The sequence below is a fragment of the Sparus aurata genome, chromosome 20, assembly GCF_900880675.1.
Source record: "Sparus aurata chromosome 20, fSpaAur1.1, whole genome shotgun sequence".
Taxonomy (NCBI): Eukaryota; Metazoa; Chordata; class Actinopteri; order Spariformes; family Sparidae; genus Sparus; species Sparus aurata.
In genome coordinates this window covers 3961836-3983081 of record NC_044206.1, presented here as the reverse complement: position 1 = coordinate 3983081, position 21246 = coordinate 3961836, and the positions used below count along the sequence as shown (strand labels likewise).

The 21246-nt window shown below is 42.1% G+C and overlaps 1 protein-coding gene across 1 annotated transcript in view; it reads right to left on the bottom strand.

Annotated features, from left to right (window-relative positions):
• dnah9 (dynein, axonemal, heavy chain 9) overlaps positions 1 to 21246 on the bottom strand; it is a 151646-nt gene that overhangs the window by 60854 nt on the left and 69546 nt on the right. The window contains exons 47-54 of the mRNA XM_030401440.1: positions 15858 to 16097; positions 8494 to 8655; positions 7327 to 7523; positions 4375 to 4537; positions 3922 to 4045; positions 2424 to 2566; positions 866 to 1027; positions 375 to 608 (exon numbers count right to left, since the gene is read on the bottom strand). Of these exons, the coding sequence (XP_030257300.1) occupies positions 375 to 608; positions 866 to 1027; positions 2424 to 2566; positions 3922 to 4045; positions 4375 to 4537; positions 7327 to 7523; positions 8494 to 8655; positions 15858 to 16097 (1425 nt within the window). The remainder of the gene's footprint in view (positions 1 to 374; positions 609 to 865; positions 1028 to 2423; positions 2567 to 3921; positions 4046 to 4374; positions 4538 to 7326; positions 7524 to 8493; positions 8656 to 15857; positions 16098 to 21246) is intronic.

Sequence of the window (21246 nt, the reverse complement as noted above, 5' to 3'; positions counted from 1 at the left end):
AGCACAGAGTTCGGGTCGAGCAGAACTGGATGAACTTGGAACGGAAGCGGTAAATGTACATACATATTTAAGACCTAACTAAATGTACTTTAAGACCTATATGCAAAATATGGAAGTATTTAAGACTTTTTAAGGCCCAAAATTGAGATTGTCAAATTTCAGACTTTTTAAGACTTTTTAAGACCCTGCAGAAACCCTGAATTAGTAGCTGTCGGGAGCTTTTGTTCATACCACACAATTCTTCTTTAGCAGTTGTGATTAAATAGTAGAAAAAAAGGTTCAAATTTCAAGCCAACATGAATGAGAAACAGAAAATGGGGAACTTTTTTTATGAGACCTGGCAGACGCTTTAAAAGGCAGCTTGTGGACGGTACCTGAGCGGAGGTGCTGTTGAGCTTTTCCAGGCCGTTCTCCAGCCGCTCCATCTTGGTGGTTAGGTCTTTACTCCTCTGGCCCAGCAGACTGCGATACAGCTTGATCTGCTCCAGGAAAGACTTGGGTGTGGTGTAATTGTAGCGTCGCTCATTGGCCAGGTACTCCTTGGACGTCTGATTGACACTCATGTGGACGTATGCCATGAATTTACTGACTGAGTCCTTCACTTGGGGCTGCGAGAATTGTAAATGACAGCAGCGGTTACTTCATATTAAAAGTCGATGACAGTGCAGATTTGGCTGGAAAGCAATATTTCCTGAAGCTCAGGCTATGAATTTAATTTTCGGGGCCTCCAGTCTGCTCTTGAAATTAATATCACATTGGTTGTGTCACGCTGCCTGACATTTTAAATGATATTTTCAGACTGTGAACATCATTTTTGTGGGTGGCTTCATCCCTGTGTGTGTATTATAGTACGAACAGTTCTCACTTCAATATTCTCCACCTCCTGGAGGAACCTGAAGCTGACCGACTCCAGCGCCTCCTGTGGCCACTCGTGGAACCAGTCGATCGCTGTGCAGTTCACCACTGCCGGGAACTTCCTGCTGCGAACCCTCAGTTTATTACCCACTGGAGAGAAACACAGAGCCACCTGCAGTGCACACACACACACACACACACACACACACACACACACACACAGCAAGGTCAAACAGAATGGAGTGTGAAGTCTGATACAGCAGCGAGATCACAGTCATTTTCTGTTTCTCTGTGAGTACAACTCGAGTCACAGTCAGCTGTAGAAAATACAGGCAGGGAACTCCTGCTCTGATTAGCACTTCTTCATGGTCAAGAGGGGGAATGGAAAAGTGTGAATTAATTATTTGCAGCTACATCATTAAGCAAATAAAGCCTCCAGCAAGCATGTGAATTAAAAGAGTGTGTTGAGCTGCGGGCTACGTCAGACTGATTTTCACCGTTGGAGACAAACAGCTGGCTTGTTGAGAAACTCAGCCAGATGCTCCATAACATTAGACTGAAGAAACAAACAGAGAGAAGGCAACACCCACAGACACTACTGATGATAATCAACCACTGTATACAGCTGCAGACATATTCTACATTCACTCTGATATTTGTGTAAAACACTGCTTTCATGGGGGGGAGGGTCGACATGCTGCTATGAGTTAGGTCAACATATATGTCAACCAGCTTGTCCTTTCTGACAGTGACCCATTTTTACAAAGTCATTTCGACTGAACAGTTCACTCAAAGAATGATCTGAGTGAAACCGATTTGTGGAGGTCCCAACACCCAGTTTGGGAACTAGTGGGTGGCACGAGACGCACACCCTAAGCAATTGCCAGCAAACATTCTGAATCAGATTACCAGCATTTTTTGGGAAAGAGCCCTCTTCCTCCATCCAGACAGACAATTTGAGAGACAGAGAGCCAAATGGTTAGAAATCCACTCTTTACAAGCCCATACCCGTGGGATTGCCTTCCCCATTTATTCACTCTCCAACCCAAGGAGGCATGAGCTGGGAGTGAGGCGGGGGTGGAGGATGTGGGTAGTAGTGGTGGTGCACACTGTAATAATGACAGGATAAGCAACAACCTAGAATCCCTCCGTCCCCAGAGAGAACAAACCGGCTACACGTTGGTGAAATTATCTGCAGCTAAACGGGGGCTTTTCTGCTCATGCCAGTGATTTATAACGACGTCCACTGCCTCCGCAAGCATTCAAGTTCATCTGAGAATGTCAGGGAAGGAAATTGTCTAGGGAAAGGCTTCATCATAAAGCCAGATGTTTATCCTGGCTATACCGGCTTTTATATTCTGGAATGGTAAATTAGAGTGTGAGGCGGCATTCTATTGCTACATTAAGAGAGGGTGGGGATGACGCAGTACTATGAGAGAGATTAATGGTAAACTTGCCCCCTAAAAAGAACCACTGACAACAACTTTTTTCTGTATGATTAGTAGTCAAATGCAGACTAACAAAGAACACAAACAGCACTTTGTCTGGCACTTCTGCGACTGCTTCACCTTGAGCTGTCTGCGAACCCGGTCGATGAAGAACTTCCAGCAGTTCTCCCTTGTATCCATCAATCCCGAGCCACGGACCTCTGGCCTCACGCTGCCAATGATGTTCTCCAACTCGTCGTCTGGGAACAGGTCAGGAATCTCGCCTTGAATGAATGAAAGGACCCTCATTAACGCTGGGACGAGCACCAAGATTGTGGCAAACAGGCGATTTTCATTGCGATTTTTTTGTTTAAGTTTAACTTGTAAGAGAATGCTCCAGAACTTTCTTATCTCGTTGGGATCTGAGCTGACACCGAGACTCGTGTATCCAATCAAGGTGTGCCAATAGAGGTGGTGGCAGGTGGAGTTCATACAAAGGGCTTATGCTAATGCAGAGATCTGCTGTAAGTCACAGCCTCACAGGAGCAAAGATGAGCTGAGCAATGTCGACATATAGAGCTCCAAATCTGCCGTTTAGCTCAGTTGGTAGCGCGCACGTCCCATGTGCCGAGGCTCTGCAGCGGACCCGGGTTCCACTCCCGGCCGGGGTCCCTTTGCTGAGTGTCACTCCCCCTCTCTCTCTCCCTGTTTCCTGTCATATCTTCAGCTGTTCTATCAATAAAGCCATAAAAAGGCCCCAAAAAAAAAAAGATGCGCACAGTACATAAAATAAGCAAAACTTCAAATAAGTCAGACAGCCGTGTCTAAGTACAATATGAAATTAATGACGAGCAACGACATAGAAACTTTATTTTTAACTCTTTTTTACTCGCCTACTCGCCTGAGTCAGCTCAGTACGAGATTTTAGAGTGAGGCTTCACTGTGAGAACGGTGTCCCTGGTCACAGAAAGGATCTCCGTATTTAACAAACAGGTCTATCTCTACAGGAATTGTGTCTGTCAAGTTGTCAGACTCTAAATAACCTCAGCCTGTCAGTGGCATTATAAAGCACTTTTAGTTGACCACATTTTGACAGTTGGAGTTGCCCCAAAGGGTTGCGTTGCAGCAATTGCAGCTATGTCAGCTGAGGCGATCTATTGGACGCGTTCCAAAACTTTTGGTAAGTATGAATCATTCACACATTAAAGCTTGTAAGTATAGGCCCCGGGTTTAAAATACTGGTGTTCTCCTTTAACGTTTTTCATGGTGATCAAAGAAATACGCTGATTTAACAATCTCTGTCAGTCAAATGGTGTCCCCATTCTTAATCTGGCCAATAATATGCAAGGCTGGTTGTTTGTTCAAACAGCACCTGGAATAATTGTAGATGTGAGTTATGATATAGATATGAAATCATTTTATAGGGCTATTTTATAACGCTATGTGTTGCACCCGTCAAATGTCGAGGATAAATCCCGATGTGCAGTTCAGCCTAGCTTGTAATTCGTCACAATGATGTGTTGCAGTTGTGAAGTAATGCTGCGGAAATGGCAGCGCAGTGATTTGTTGCTGTGGAAAAGCGGAAGCATTTCTCTCCTGGAAAACATGACACGCAGTAATTAGCGGAGCCTGCTGTTACCCGATGCCAACAGATCGTTGACCAGAACGAGGAACTTCTCGTCTGCCACTTGGGCGTCAGTCATTAGGAACACGGTGCCAATATTCTTCACGCCAGCTTTGATGTAGAGGGATGCCAGGTCAGTCTGGGTGACAGGGACAGAGGGAGAGATGGAGTGGGAGAGTGACACACATAATGAGATTGGGCTGTGAGAGGGCTAAACATTTTGTTATTTTGCAGTCATACATGCCTGACACTTGAATCCCTGTGAGGATACTGCGTGGATTACCATTACTGTGTTTACATACTGAGGGGATTAAGTCTACATTTCACTCAGATTCACCTCCATGTTTAAATTTAAAACCTCACCTGGATGTAAGAAACTTTACAACACTTAAAATGAGACGAATGGAGTAGTTCAGATGGATGTATTCTGCAGTGTGGTATGTCTCTGCCGTGTAATCCTGCTCAAACCTTCAGGTCGGTGATACTGTAGCCTTTTCTCAAGGTGATCTGGAAAACCTCCAGATTGGAGATGAAGGCAGCCAATCGGGTCAGACTCTGCTTGCCGCTGCCACCCACTCCGACCAGCAGCGCATTACCCCGTGGAGACTCCAGGATTCGGTTTATGCGGCAGCTACATGTGGAGGTGCAGACAGTCGGGGGAGGGAAAGGTGTGAAGGAGGAATCGGTGGTAGGGTGAGATAAAAGGTAGAGGGAGGCGAGCCGGATAAAGACAATCTATGACTCATAAGAGAAACAGCAACAGACAAACAAACACAAGTAGTTTCTGTCTCTTCTCTTGCTTTTATATTGCCCGTCACTCTCTTTCATTCAGACGTACCGGAAACAAAATGTATCAAACATCAGACTTACTTGTGCTGTGCTCCTGAGAATCTTTATGCCTTCAGTATAGTGAGATTAAAGCCTTTCATTCATGACATTTCAACTGCTTTCACTTCTTACAGTACATACTGACTCCAACACCTCAGTCTTTTACTGTTCAACTGACTCTTCAACTGCTTTCATCTCTCAACTTTGAGCGGACGAGTCAGTTTCTTTCAGTGCGTAAACAGGTCAGCTGATTTTTTAATGCACTTTCATATTCAGATTCATAATTCAAATACCGTCATTGCTAACCTGAACCTGACAACTCATCTTCTTAAAGTGCTTAGAGAATGCACTTGCTCTCAGGAATTTCACTTCAACTGATTTCTGACTTCACTTTCAGCCAACACCACAGTTCTACTTCATCTTTCCACTTCAATACTTCAACCTTCATTTGTGCTTCAACTTCAAATTACACCTGACCTGTTTGAAGTTATTTTCTTAACACTTTTCAACCTGAGCACACTTTAATATCCTTTAGCCAATGTTACCTTGTATTTATTTATACGCATTAGTCATTTTAAATTATGAGAACCTGAATGCTACTTTAGATCATTCAACTTCGTACAGACACCATGCCGAAAGTCAAATAGACAGAAAGACTGGCCTTTTGAAACAAGAGGTTAGAGGTGTGTTTTACTATATGTCTTGCTTGGTCATAAATATAAAGCAACAGAATAGTATGCGCTGTAGTCAGCTTTATCTTGAGATACCATAAAATCATATTGATGCACAGTATCTCCCTACATCTATTACCCTCTCTTACTAAAGGAACTTGATCAAACTTGTCTCGATGTATTTCAGATATAGTGATTTAAGATCACATATACTTGAAGCTCACACACCTTTATATTTACAGTAGCAGTGCAGGGAATGTTTAGTCATTTTCTTTACATTTCAGGAAAGATAATGTATTTTTCTTGGTGTAAACAAAAACCCATGGAAGTAAAATGACTCGAACAATGTGTTTGTCCAGTTTTCATTACTTTTAGATTCCCAACCCTGTCTGTGGTACATATCATATTCAGTTTCACTTTTAAAAAGGGCCCAATCCTAAAACAGCCGGATTCTGAAGCTTAGCAATAGCCTGGTTACTGCTGAAAAAGTTTGAGTATAAGAACAAAGATTGCACCAACATCAGAGAGGAACAATCTCTGCTGGCAAATAATCACAGAATCTGAGCCCGGTGAGTTCTGAGTTCTTCCATTGCCAGCTAGCTTGCACCTAACCTCTGTTCAGTTGGTATACTGTGCTTTTTGCAGTGATGGAATGTAACAACATAAATTTACTCAAATACTGTACTTAAGTACATTTCTGAGGTGCTTGTACTTGAGCATTTCCATTTCACAACATACAAGTCCAGTAATCAGAAAAATGCTGAATATTGGATTGGACAATTGAACACGTTGATAATTGGTCAGTGTATACATACATGTAAATATATGTATAATTTATTTTTACTTTTACATTTCAGTGGGTTCAACCTTTGTGTTTTTTGACATCATTGATGCGTGTCATTTTCTTAGAGTTAAGTGTGTGAAGCACTTCATACTTTGTTTTGACAAGTGCTCTACAAATAAATGTTATCATTATTATTACTATTGGAATGTTTCCATTTGATACAATGGTGCAGGTGTAAAAAACGTGGAGCCAGTGTAAACAGCAAATAGCTTAAACGAAAAGTGGGAACAAGTTCATACATCGTTCGTTCGTTTTCTTCCGCTTTATCCATGCGGGTTGCGGGTGATGTTACCGCTTTTATACCACCTTATTCAAGGTGGAGCAGGGGTTACTGGGGCCAAATCCAGTGACTCTATGGGCAAGTTCATACAGAATAAATGAAAATGTCACACAGTGTTTATCAAGTTTACCTTTCAGATCTCAAGGGGGCTACAGTGTATGGAACAATCTGTAGTAATTTATCTGGTCATATGCGAGTGGACTGTAACTTGAGGTGGACAAATTAAAACTTCTCGATCTCTCACGGTTGTCTGTACAGGCCTGTTGACGATTTTTTGAAGTTGTTTAACGCTGCTGGACTGTGAATTTCTTTTACTGTGAAGGACTCAGTAGGATTTTCCATGACAGTCCAAAGGATGTGACTTCATATACGAGTGCCGAGTCTCAGTACCTCTCTCTCCGCTCTGCTAACAGAGAGTGACAGACTAACATTAGCTTAGAAATGGAGTTCGCTGACGTAAAATAACAACCGACTTTAAGCACAACACAGGTATTTAAAGGTTTTTAAAAGGGGAAAACTGCATATCAAGGGTTAAAAGTTTTTTTTTTTAAATATTTTTAGACTGAAGCAAACATAACCTGCATTTTTATTAGGCTTCCATGATGTCGGCAGCAAGACTGCTTACAGTTTTGCCTGTCTCCTTTTGACAGTCTGTGAAATGGAACTGCAAATCCTAAAATACCTGGGAAGCCAGTCGATTTCCTTGACAGACAATAAAGGAGCTGACAAAAACACTTTTTTTTTACTCATTTTTTACTCCCCCACACAGCCCCCGGGGTTCTAAAACTTCCACTCACATGTGAGCCATGGCGTCCTCAAACAGTACCAGGTTCAGTGTGGCGTTGACCTCATTGTAGCTGTCCAGCACCTCCAGCAGGGTTTTGTTGAGGCTGCTCCAGGACTCTGCAGCCATGTACCTGGCCTCCCCCAGCCCGCGGGCAAAGTGGCAGTACAGGTTCATCTGCCTGGTCTGCTCCAGAGTCTCCTCCACATCCTCAGGGAGGGACGCACACACACACACACACACACACACACACACACACACACACACACACACACACACACACACACACACACACACAGTGCAGTGGTAAACATACAGACTACCCCTGTCAGCATAACATTAGTGTTAAGCTTAAACAGTCTGGACAGGGACACAGCTGAATATCACAGCTGTGCACAGGGTGACCTAGTTCATTTTCACCCTGGCGACTGTTGGGCACCGAAAATTTCACTGGAGAGAATTTGTGTGTCTCTCAGGGATGCTTGTTTCCTCTGCTAGCATCCACTGGCATAAAAAAAAAAAAAAACTACAGTAGGTGTGATGGATGAGGATTTTTTTTTCCAACACAAATTCACATCTCTTTCATATTCTGGTGCAGTCTTGATTATCACAGTATCAGGCGCACTTCGTTACAGTGTGACGCTCTCTAAAGACTTCGTTGTTTGCATGTAAAAATAGCAATAAAACATGCAGCATATTGCTCGGCGGCACAGGGGCAAATTGACACAGTTTACAGACAGTGCCAACTCTGAATAATATATTCTGGAGTGGGTAGTATTATTCTCTCTCCCTATGTGTCTCTTTCTGTGGGTGTGTGTACACATATACTTGTCAGGTTCTTCACTGTGGCATGACTAGTGTGCATGCGATAGAGCCAGAGAGGGTAGTGAGGGGAGCAGTGGACAGAAAACCATTAAAATGTTTTCCAATTTGTCGGGCTGACAGCGCAGACCCTGACAGCCAGACCCCCATACCACACTGATTAATATTCTCTCCAACCCTCTCCTGGCCCTTCCGCCCTCTCTCTTTCCCCCACAACATTCCTTTTTCTCCTCGCTGTGTTGGCCACTGATGTCCAGGTCCAGACACAGAGCAGGCAGCCTAATGATTTCCCCCTCCTCCCGCCATTCTCCAGCCTCTGGTTCTTGTCTTCCTCTGCTGAACTTTGTAAAACTCTCACCTCGTAGAACTTTTTCACAGCGTCCGCCTGCAGCTTATCAAAGACCTGAAAGTCCTGCTCCTCCACCAGCTTGTCTCTGTAGACCCGGTTGGACTCATGCAGGTAGATTTTCAGAAGGTCTGTAGGGGCTTTCAGGCACTCGTCGGTACAGAAGAGAATGCCCTGGGCAGAGAGAGGAGAGAGGAAGGCTTAGAGTTTAATTCCAGAGGCTGATTTGTCCGTTTACACCACAGCAAAGAGGGAAATACAGCACAGTCACGTTGGGCAAATCAATGGACATTTAGTGGGAAAGCTGTTAGTAGGTGTGTCAGAGAAAGTTGGAAAATAATGGCAGTGCTTTCCTTTCGTTTCAGAAGTATTGCTGCATGTGGAGATAAGTTATGTGGGCAGGTGTTCCCTGGGAGAATTATGACAAATCAAGGACAAAGTCTGCATGTGACTCAAGCAACCAGTTTATTTAAAAAATATAAAAAAAATACAGTAGGCTGAGTAAGCTGAGTAAGTCCTTGTTAACTACACTGTGCTCTATATTTACTGTAAGCCATTTCATTTGAGTGTGAATTGTATACAGTGCCCTGAAAAATGTCAACACTAGAACAGAAAAAGTGGCATCCATGGTGAGCAGTACTTCCTGCAAACAATCCACGATTTTGTAAATGCAGAAATTACCATTTAGTTTTTTGCAGATGACACAAAAAAAACAAAACAAAAAAAACATATTAAAGGATAAATTGAATGGGGTGAATTTCCATTATTGGGATGAAAAACGTACAGTTCCATAAATGAAGGGCATTTAGCAGACGCTGTTGTTTCGAAGCGACTTACAGTACTTACAGTAATTCATACACACACTGATGGCGGAGGATGCCACGCAAGGTGCCGACCAGGACATCAGGAGCAGTTTGGGGTTCATTATCTTTCCCAAGGACACTTTGACATGAAGATCAGGGGAATCGAACCTGTGACCTTCCGAGAACATGAATCTGGCTCTACCCCTGAGCCACAGCAGCCACATACAACTCAACCCTCCCAATTTTCCCCAGTGTCTCCCTATTTCTAACCTTCTCCCCTGCTGAGCTCCTGATTCGTAACTTCTAATCTCCCTATTTCACAATGATCAAAGTCAAATTCTTGCGATTTGGACATTTCCCCTTCCGTGATTCAATTTTTGAAAATCTCTTTTGAAATCTTATTTGGGTACGTTTTTTTTTGTTTATTCAGTTTGCTCCGAGCAATGAATTTATGAATTAACAAATTAATAAATCAATAAATGTATGTATTTATATGTATGTAATTTATCAATCCACGGTTTAGGTTTTATATGTTGTCGGGGGGTGTTGACCTCAGAAAATGTTTTACATCCGGATGTTGGAAGGCATGCAGTTGTACATTGTTTACAAAGTTATTTCAAATTGTCACACAGTGGCTCTCACGTCTTTCCAAACCCCCAACCTTGTAGTGATGGTAGCCGTGCAAAATAGTGTTAGAGGAACGTGTTTTGCATGGGGGGGGGTGAGTCCTGGCATTAAACTAGCTTAATCCCCACAACACAAAGGCTACAATTGCTTATCTATGTCCATACTATCAGCGACCTGGTCATGGTAAGGGTAAGGGTTATTTTCTGCTTGTAGGTTGCTAGCTTGAGATGTGTTGGTGTTGTTTTCTGCAGAGACAGGGGTTTTGAACAGTAATACGGAGTTAGTGTAGGAGAGGAGAATGTCACCCATGGCAGGCTTATACCGATTAGTTATCCAATAGTTAGTCTCATCAAATGGTTGTAGAAAGATTTTTGAACTTCATGGTGGTGCTGAAAATAGATGAGTTTTTCTGTTTGTAATTCATTCTTCTTTTTCTACTTCTGTTCAGAAGAGACACAATTATAACCGAAAATCATAACAATGAGCAGATGAGATGGATGATATCATGATTAATGTGTCTCCAGAGGAGGCATGTGTGACGTATTGGCCTCCCCTCAGGACCGCTCACGATGCAGTCAGGCGGAACTCAATCTAGGTGCCTCACATAACAGGTGCCGTATAGGATGAGGAAGGGGACAAAGAGGCTCCCAGGCACTGTTTGTTCCCCTCTGCGCACTGTCACCCAGGAGGCAGAGGCAGAGGCAAGCAGATGTTGTGTGTTTCCAGCCCCAGAACTTATTCCAATCAACGGAATCATCTCCAGGGGTAAAGCCAGCTGAATCTGATCTGCCTTCATATCTGAGCCCGCTGAATGTGACAATTGGCAGCTAAATCCACTGTGTAATGGTGCAGATGGGAGGTGTGCCTGTGTGTGTGGATATCTGTGTGGTTGTGTGTGCTGAAGATTCATACTGAGCCAGAATGATCGCCACTACTCTAGATCTACAGAAGCCAAGATGTTTTTCCTCGAGCATGTGTGGATAATCTAAACCCTTGATTTTTAATAGATCTGTCTTTCTCTGCTCCATTTCGTTGCTTAATGGTGTCAATCATGACGCACTGCATTTATTGTGTTAAAGTGTGCCTGAGCAAAACAAAACACCATATGGCAGCTCTCTGTAACAGTCATACTCGCAGGCTTAGTTGTTCGCTGTAGCAACGGAACAAATAGCAAAACGTTAACAAACTGAGGAGGAGAGAGAACTTTGTTTTCCTTCTATCCAGCCGACTTTGGCAGACGATCTCATCCTCTCATTGCTTTGTTTAACTCAGAGGAGAGGGATTAGAGAGTTCTGGGTGTCGGCATGTATCTGTCTGTCTGTCGCGTTGTCTGAAGCGGGCACGCTTTCCTCGTAGCCTGACAGCTGCTCTGAGCCCCAAACAATGCTTTCCCGGCTAACAAATGCACCCAGCTGACTATCCACAGTACATCATTCAGACATATTGTGCAGTCAGTACAGTTCGCCTCCCTGCACAGTAAGTCTCATGTACACTCTTTCTTTCCTTCTCTTTCCCTCGTCTCTTCCCTCCTCTTTCTTTCCATCCATTCTTCTCTCATCTCCTCCTTCGCCTCTCGAGCTTCGAGGAGCTCATTTAGGCTGACATGGGGAAGACAGGCCCTCAGATATGGCCGTTGGTCATGGCAGAGAACGAACCTTGGCAAAAAAAAAGTTCTTTGACAACGCTCCCAGTCGGGAGCCAAACTGTTTGTCTTGCCCTATGAGTGGAATTTGGCTAGTGAACTTCATTTACAGTACGTCTAATTTAACATCCACAGGGCGTAATGATCGCTTGGAGAAAGTAGAGCTTCATCGAGACGGAGTGCACGAAGGAGGAAGACTGAACTGTAAGAAATGAAGCAAGTAGTAAGGGACAAAGCGAAAGAAGTAGTGGAGAAAAACACATAAAATGTGTTGGCATTAGCTCCTACTTACCATTCAACAGAATCCCCTAACCTGAGAGTTTTGTCAGCAACAATAGTCTCATAAAGATGTAGCCTCGAGTGCTGTCTGGACTCCTACCTGTCACATTTAAAAACACCTTTACAAGGAGTGTTGCAAGTCTCCGAGCTCAGTTTCCTGGCTCATTAGAGTTGATCATAATGAGACGGTTGCCTTTGGCTACATCTCAGAGTTTCCAAGTTTTACAAAACAAAGTGAATCACAGAAAGACCCCCCAATTATTTCCGCTGAGGCAAACATCTCAAACGTCAAGCTAGAAAACACTAAGTGACAACCATTTAGGCCTCGCGCTCGAAATTAGACGAAGCGTTTGTACTGTCTCGCCAAATACTTTCCCACTTCTGAAGGAGCAGAAGCACAGAGGTACGGCGGGGGAATTACAGCTGTGAGCTGTGAGGATGCTCACCTCTTCTCGGCTGTTCTTAGGTGTTAGAGCCAGGAGCTGAATAAGTTGGGCAGGAAAGCTTCAAACGAGCACCATGAGTTCCTCTCTGGCTTTTTTTCTTATCCTCTCTATGGCTGCAGAAAGGAACAGTGAGGAACTTTTGACATGTTTCCTCTTTGTGGTGACTGGATGTCCAGTCACACTGTTCAGAGCCCTTAAAAAAAAACAAAAAGACCTCGACAAAAGAGGCAGAATTCGTCTTCAAATGCCGGCTTCAAAGTATAACGTGGCAGCAAAGATTCCCACTGCTTCGGGGCAGTCAAGTGTGTGATCAAGGTTCTGGAAGGGAAGCCTTGGGTTCATCAGAGCTTGAGCTTTGGGATGGTAATTATGCTTAATCTGAAAGTGCAGAAGGCTCCAACCTGCTACAAATCAACTCATTATAATGGCTAAAATCCAGGAAGTAAGGTTAATAATAACACACTTAAAGACACAGTGAAATGTCATCATTAAGACTTCAGTATGCTTCAAAGCTTTCTTTAGTAGACTTTTTCACTGAGGTGTGAAAGTAGGCAGAGTTTGTACCTCTCTCCCAAGCTCTCTTTTTCCACTCTTCACACAGCTACTTCAGAGTGCTACACCATGGAAGCCTTCAAAACCATGAATGTCAACATGGTTGGCACTGTCGGAAAATTCAGAGGATCACAAAAGTCCTCACAATTCATATCGGGGACCAATCCTTTTGGAAATTACACCGGATACGTAGAAAATTTGAGGTTTCAATTAAATTGTCTCAAACACTGTAGGATGGATTTCCATTAACTCTGGTTCAGACATTTTTGTGTCCCCTGTGATGCATTGTAATATCTCTGGTAATTCCCTTCACAGTATCATGTGAATATTAGGAGCTGGTGCATCGAGATAAAGACTAGGCGTTCAACGAGATGACAGAATTAAAAGAACACCAAACCCCCAAAGACTAGTATGATGCAGATGTTGTTAGCAACTTAAACCCTCCTAAGAGCAGCAGATGCTCCGCTGGACATTTAATTCAGTTTGGATAAACATGGTTATAATACAAGGCATGCTACGGAAGGTAGATTTACTCTACCTAAAGTGAAAACAAACAAAATGAAAAGTACGGTAATGTACAGAGCCATGGTTTTATGGAATGCTCTGCCAGGACATATTATATTCAAGAGAACAACAAATACAGATTTAAAGAACTATTGAAAGAGCATTTGTTAGCCAAACAGCTCTTGGTGTCTGTTGATGTTTAGTGGAGGCTAATTGGTACAATCAATTTGTAATTTATTTTTATTTTATTTTATTTATTATTGTTATTGTTGTTATTGTGTTATTATTGTTATTATTATTATCTTTTTGTGTGTGTGTGAGTATGTGTGTTTGTGTGGTGTAATGTGTTCTCTGTGGTTGTGCACTGCAGGGAAAAGATTATGGTGTTGGGTATGGACTCCAGGAAGAATAGCAATGGCTTTGCCAAAGCTAGTGGAGATCCAAATAATAAAAAAAATAATAATAATTAATTAATTAATTAATTAAATAATTGCAGCCCAATGTCACCCCAAAGTGTGTAACAGATCTGCCAATCCACTAGAGGGCAGCGTGTGAGTAAAAAGTATATGCGCGCATGAGGGTGCAGTTAGATTAGGGGGTGATAATGATGGGGGAAAAAAAGAACAACCATAGTATAAAACACCAGCAAGTCTGAGAGGTTAGTGTTTTTTGTACGGTTCATTCATAGCATGAAGCAAAGGGTAAATGGCAACTGTTTAAAGTAAGTAGTTGATCATGACCTGGTAAGTCTGGCACTTTTATTTTGAAAGTTTAACCAGCTGCTGCATGTTTGTTACTGCTCACGTGACCTCTGAATGACAGCTTGTTTTCACAGGCGGGCAAGGCCAAACGCAACAGTGACACAGCAGAGCGGTGGGTCTATTACACACATCAGCATGATGCTGGGTTGATCAGTCACATGCTTCATGTCATGATGCGCTTGTTAGACTTTTCTACCTCGGCCAAGTGTTTTTACGATTCGTTTGTGATATTTTGACATTTTTCCATCCTGCTTTTTTTTCGTGCACATGTTGATGAAATGTCAGGATGAAAAGAAATCACTTTGGTGATCCTTTACACTCTCCTCTGGCACTATTATCAAGACCACATTTTAACCAAATACCTACAAATTAATGACTGGCTGTACTTTGTGTTTAGTGCTACTGTCACTGGCAGATCTTGCAGACATGCTAAAATACGATTGTGAACATGGTAAACAATACACCTGCTAAACATCAGCATTGTAGAATGAGTATGGTATGGATGTTAGCATGGTATTATTAGCATTTAGCTAATACTGTTGAGTCATGCTGCACCAATTTCGGATTCGGACTAGGTGATAAAATGCTCGATATTATTTATATGTCAATCATGGATGTCCTGGACAGCGCAAAACCAAGAATGCAGCAACTGTGCCCCTGTAAAATAGTGTCATGGGGAGTTCATGTGCACATGGGGAGGAGAGCCCTGGTTTTAAAATGGCTTAGGTTGCAGCTACTACTGTAGGCTGTCAATGTTTGAACTGTGAGTGACCAGGTTAGGGTGGCTCTAACTCGCCATTTTCAGTGTTTGAATTGCTGGCTTGGATGCCATTCTTGTTTCCTGTCTCTTCTCTAGTGGACGGGAGGAGAATGGCAGGCTCACATTAACAGTCTACATCGGGTGTTTCTCACCAATGCAGCCTCATAAAGCTGCTAGCTTAGCTGGAGAACTTTTTAGTGTTTAAGCCTCTTTGGGTTTAGTTTCCTGTCTTGATGGACAACCTGTTGTCAATGCCTCCATGTCTGACACAGCAGTCTGTGTTTTTAACCTACTTACCTATTACAGCCAAAATCTTCCACATTAGTTGCTCGATCTAACGTAGTATAAGGTGGTTCATGATAAAAAAAATTGATTAGTGAGGCTTTAAAAAGGTAAGCATCTAAAATAGTACATTTGTGTATTTATAGTTTAGCAGGAACTCTGCCTTTTCAAACTCCTAGATGGAATTATGAAATATGAAGTTCCTATAGCTGAGTGGCTTAAAGCATTAATTATACAACGGAGTGTGTTAAATGAGAGCGCCTGCCCTCCATGAAACCGTGGAGGATTTTGACAGAAATATGGCCCCAAAAGCTTCTCCCCTGACAGCCTCTGCGCTCTGATATTATATTCATTTAAATACATTAAATCATCACTAACACCCGTGGAAGTGCAAATCCATTCTATTTTCTGTTACACTTATTTCAGACTTATTTCTAGCTTTCAGACCCAGCTCTTAAATCAATAATAATTTAGATGAGAAATTAGTGACAGAAGCCTGGCTCTTTCCACGTGGGAAGCAGAGCCGTAAAAACAGAGAGAATCGAGGCGAAATGTCTAACTCCTCATTTGTAACGGAAAAGGAGGTGATCTGAAAAAGCACAACTTTTTCGATTTAACTTCTGACATTTAATTGTGAAAAGATTAACCTGAGGTCGTTCTTCTGAAACAATGTCTGTGTAGATAAAGCCTTTTTCTGTGTATTTTCTATCAAGGTGTCACCTGGAATATGTTGGAGAGGTCTCGCAGGTTGAAGATATAGTGGAACTTGACTGCAGTGGGTAGGAAGGTGGAGGAGATGCGTTGATGTAGGGCCAGGGCTAACTGGACCAGGGTTGGGCAGCTCTTCTGCAGGGCGCGGCTGAAGCCCTCTCCTCTCACGTGCTGGACAAGGATGGAGGTATAGATGGTGCTCAAGGCCTCGGCTCCGGGAAACGACAGGGCAAAGACAGAGAAGTGCCGCTACAGAGGGAGAAATGGCACAAACAAGGTAAGCATGTGGCTCCCTACTAATGATGCAGTCAATTATCTTCCAGACTAAAAGCAGGGTCACCTTGTGGGTGTTTACAGCAGTAAGTGAAGAGGGACTGCTGCTCGGTCAAGTGTGCCTTTCAAATTCAAATATGACTGTCTTTATGTTCGACCTAACACTCTCCATTCGGAAACATTGTCCTCTAAAGTTTAGACAAACGTGGATCAGCGAGTATCCGCTGTATCTGTCCCAGTTAGAAGTACATTAAGTCTTTGTTCCCATACTTTATACGTTATAATTAATAGAATATTATTCCAGTTGCTGGTCAATATCTACTCCCTGCACAGTGCATGAGACTCCTGCCAATCTGTTATGTTCAGGATGAGCAAGGATGAGCAAGTGTAGAGGGTGGAAAAAAAATGATGAACAAACAGTTCCCTGTCACACCCCAGGGAACTGGTCTTTCAGCGTTTTTGTTCACCCTCAACACCTCTGTCATCTGCTACATCTCCCTGACATGCCACCTGCAGAAGTTCTCTGACGACTCCTCCTTTGTTGGATGTATTACAGACAATAAGAAGGAGGAATACAGGGAACTAATCTAGAACTTTGTTGGGTGGTGTGCCAGAAACCACCTTCAGCTCAACATCGGGAAAACCAAGGAGCTGGTGGTGGATTTCCGGCACAAAAAGAGGTGAACAAGTTTAAGTGAAATGCTTTCATCTCAAAAGAAGTATTTCACATGTTTTGAACGCTTTTCAATGCCAGTCATTAAAGCCAAATCATACATTTTAATGACACAGCTTAGTAAGGTTTGTTTTAAAATTGATGTTGAGTCTAAAATGTATTTTGAGAAAAAGATGAAAATGTTTATTATTAAGTGCAAGGATATCTTCAGTTCAGATTTTAAAAAAGAAACAAGGGCGTCTGGAGTGCTTAAGTGTGAAAGACTGCAGCAATGAATGTTTTTCTTTCGCTGTTTAGTAAGTTCAGAACGGGTCATCACGTCCTTCAGCTTTTTTGTAGGTCAGTATGAGTGTGTGTATGTGTAAGAGTGTTGGATGACATGACTTTGACTTTCTTTAAATAAGACAGTCTGAGTCGAGCCATGGAGGAGGGTATTACAACGGAACACTAAGATCTAAGCTCTACTTTGTTCCTGCTGCTTTCGCAGCTTTTAACAGCCATGGTGATCAATGCAATCAACAGAGACTGGCTCTACAGCACTGTTTGTATACGTCTCATTTTGTCCTCAGTTTTAACAATGCTTCAGTACTTCAGTACATCTGCATATATTTTAGTTTTTTTTAAATGTAATATCTGTGGGGTCACATTTCTGTGTGCGTGTTTGTGTATTTGCAACTTCATGCCAGTGGACACAGAACACAGCGGACACAGCATTGTGTCCCAAGTATTTTCTTTACTGTCAGCTCTTTGTTCAGTTTTCATCCCTGTGTGCTCCTTGGACCAAGTAAATGTTAATATATAATATATAATACATATATATATATATATATATATATATATATATATATATATATATATATATATATATATATATATATATATATATATATATATATATATATATATATACATACATATATATATATATATACACACATACATACATACATACATACATACATACATACATGCATACATATATATATATATATATATATATATATATACACACTACTCACAATAAGTTAGGGATATTGTGAGAGACTCAGTGGATTTCATACATACAGTGTTTGTTTCACTTCAGAGAGTTTTGGGATAGGGAGGCAATTGTATTGGGGGTGATAGACACACCTCATTTTGTGTTTTCCATGTAATGGTCTCACTGTGTACAGTGTGCCTTACATATTGGGGCCAATACCAAAAAACTAAAAGACAACCCTTTTCAATGTGGCATCAATTTCAACATTCTGTGGGTATAAAAAGCTGGTATTGTCAGTAAGTCATTCCAAGTTCATCATTCAAACAGCCATGAACACACAACGTCACTTAACGGACGAGCAGCTGCCACCTGGCCATAGCGCGCCTTCGGGTCAGGTGGCAGGCAGTCAGATGTTGCTCGTGAACTTGGTGTGTCTCAAAGTGTCATCAGCAGACTTGCATCAAGACACAGAACTACTGGCAGAGTTCCGTGACAGACCCAGGAGTGGAGCCTCCACGAGTGACAGACCGCAACGATGACCAGTACCTAAGGACCTATGCACTCAGACATCGTTATGCAACTGCCACACAGCTGCAGGCCCAGTTACGAGATGTGAGGGGTACTAGGGTTTCCAGATAAACCATTCGAAACCGACTCCACCGCTTTGGCTTGAATGCCAGACGACCGTTGCAGGTGACTCCACTGACACCAAGACACCGCCGTGAACGTTTGCAGTGGGCACAAGACCATGTGACCTGGACAATGCAAGCAGTGGTCTACCGTTCCTGTTCACTGATGAGTGTCAGGGTCACCTTGCACAGAAATGATGGTCGTCAGCGTTGCTGGAGAAGGCGAGGTGAGCGATACGCCGAGGTCAACATGGTCCCCAGGGTTCCCTTTGGTGGAGGAGGTGCAACAGTCTGGGCAGGCATCACCAGTCAGCGCCAAAACAGATTTGGTTATTGTAGATGGCTCAGTCACTGCACGTTCTTACCTCAGAGACATCATAGAACCCATCATCATCCCCCAATTCCGCCAGCACACCCCCAACTTTCTGTTCATGGATGATAATGCTCCACCACATCGTGCCAGAATTGTCACAGCTCGACTTCAGGAAGTCGGAGTGCCTCATATGGTATGGCCAGCAATGTCCCCTGACCTGAACCCCATAGAGCACGTCTGGGACCAGCTGAAGCAGAGACTGGATGATCGTACCCCACCCCCACGTGACCTGGCAGAACTGCGTGTAGCACTTGTGGAGGAGTGGAACGCATTGCCTCAGAACAACATCATTAGGCTAGTGAGGAGCATGAGACGTCGCTGTCAAGCTGTCATTGCGGCAAATGGTGGAATTTGGGGCTACCCTTGTTATTGTCTAAATTTTTGGGGTGATAAATATTAAACTAATGAAAATGGTGTTTCTTCTCATTCATTATTAGTAATATCAAAGGGAACTTTTACTTATTTCATTAAAATTCAGACCAAATAGGAAAAGCACTCATGTAAATAACAATATCCCTAACTTATTGTGAGTAGTGTATATATAGTGTTACAATATATTTTAAGACCCATCCTTAACTTTATATACAGTATATATAATTGTATCAAGTAAATGTGATGTGGGATTACAAACCAACCCCATACATTGTATTAAAACTGCACTTAACCATTAGCCTGTGAGCTGTGCTAATTAGCAGAGTGATCAGTGGTCAGAGGTGTGCGCCAATTTGGAAAAAACTTTCACAATACCACAGAAGTGAGGTGAAGTTGAGGTCTAATTTATTAATGCATCCCCCTTCATCCTCCCACTGATCTAATGGTGTAGGTGGAGACCATCAGCCCTCTACAGCTGATATCTAACTGTATTCATGCAGGCGTATTGCCAACATGTGTACTTCCTGCTCTACTGAAGAGAGAGGCTTCTTTCAATGATTAAAATTTTGGTTACTAAAATAAATAATTTTTAGACAGCTCTGATGGAGCTCAGGATTCATCATGAGTAACGCTGCTTTACTGGAAACAATTTTATTGTACAAACTTGAACTGTGTGCTTGATCTGATGAAAAGAAGGACACAGAACATTCATTTAAGTTAGATTCTGAGCGATCCCATCAGCCCGTCATTAAAATTATCAGTGAAATGAAGCTGCTGTGCCTTTTGGCTAAACGTGCTCAAAGGTTTCTTTTAAATAGAGAGACACAGTTATTGAAAGATGTATTTCACCCACCCACCTCCCATCCACTAATAATCAGACTGATATAGATATATATATGTATATTTATATACAGTCAAACAGAGTTGTTGATGATGTGAAATAATCAGGCAGAGGCTCCACTGGCCCAAGACCAAATAACTGACCATCAACGAATAAGAGCACCTCTGTTTAAAGGAGATGACATTCTGATTGAATTAGTTTATGTGAAGCCCATAATACAACTATGTATAGTCTAGGAGCAGTAAATACAACCCATCTGCGCCAAAGTACGACTACTTTCAGAAATACATCAAATCAGAATACTTTATTAATCCCCAGGAAGAAATTGTTTTGCACCCACTTGTGTCAGTTAACAAGCAAAAGGGAGTTCCACACACCCTAAACCTACATGGGCCATGGACTTTAGATCATGCACAATAGATTGTTAGGGCCCTCAGACTTTTACCGACTGGTATGATCCTCACTAGAAAACAAACCAATCCCACACACACCATCCTGCTGCTGAAAATAATCACTACAGCACAAAATATGTATACATTCCCGACTGACAAATGCACTATTCCCTCCTGTTATCTTTGAGTAAAACTACAGTGACCAGCTGTTTCAGGAAATTAGTTGTAGTTTAGTTAGTCTGTATTTTATTGTATGTATTGTATACATAACTGTAATCTTTATATTATATTAATTTATGTCACACATGCCATCATGTTCACACTTATTACCGTATATATCATAATAAAACTGATAATTAATTAATCATAATAATTATATATTAAACACAATATAACATACTGTATGGAAGGCTTCTCTTTAAATAACGTACTACATCATATCTATTATACAACTATAATAATAAAAATAATCAAAAGAATAGCAGTCTTATCCTTCAAAGAAGCAGGTCAAAAAGCCTGTAAAGCAGACCTCAATCACAGGCAAATCACCAAACACACAGATGCTTTTAAAATATTCATATGTGAGGCCCCAACACCAGGCTTCTTTGTCTTTTATGTAGATCTAAGGAGCTGTTGAACAATATGTGGTGTTGAAAAGAAACCTTTTGAATCATGGTCCAAGTTGTCTGGACGATGAAAAAGTCCATAGGCAAAGCAAATTACTACATGCTTTGTCAAAGTCTGCCTAAGGGAATGAATAAGATATTGTTATGATTTTTGCATTCAATTTTTAAAAGTGCTGTAGTGAAAGAACAAGGCAGTCATGTAGGCCTTTTCAACAGAGGGAATCTAAACTTTTCTGTCTA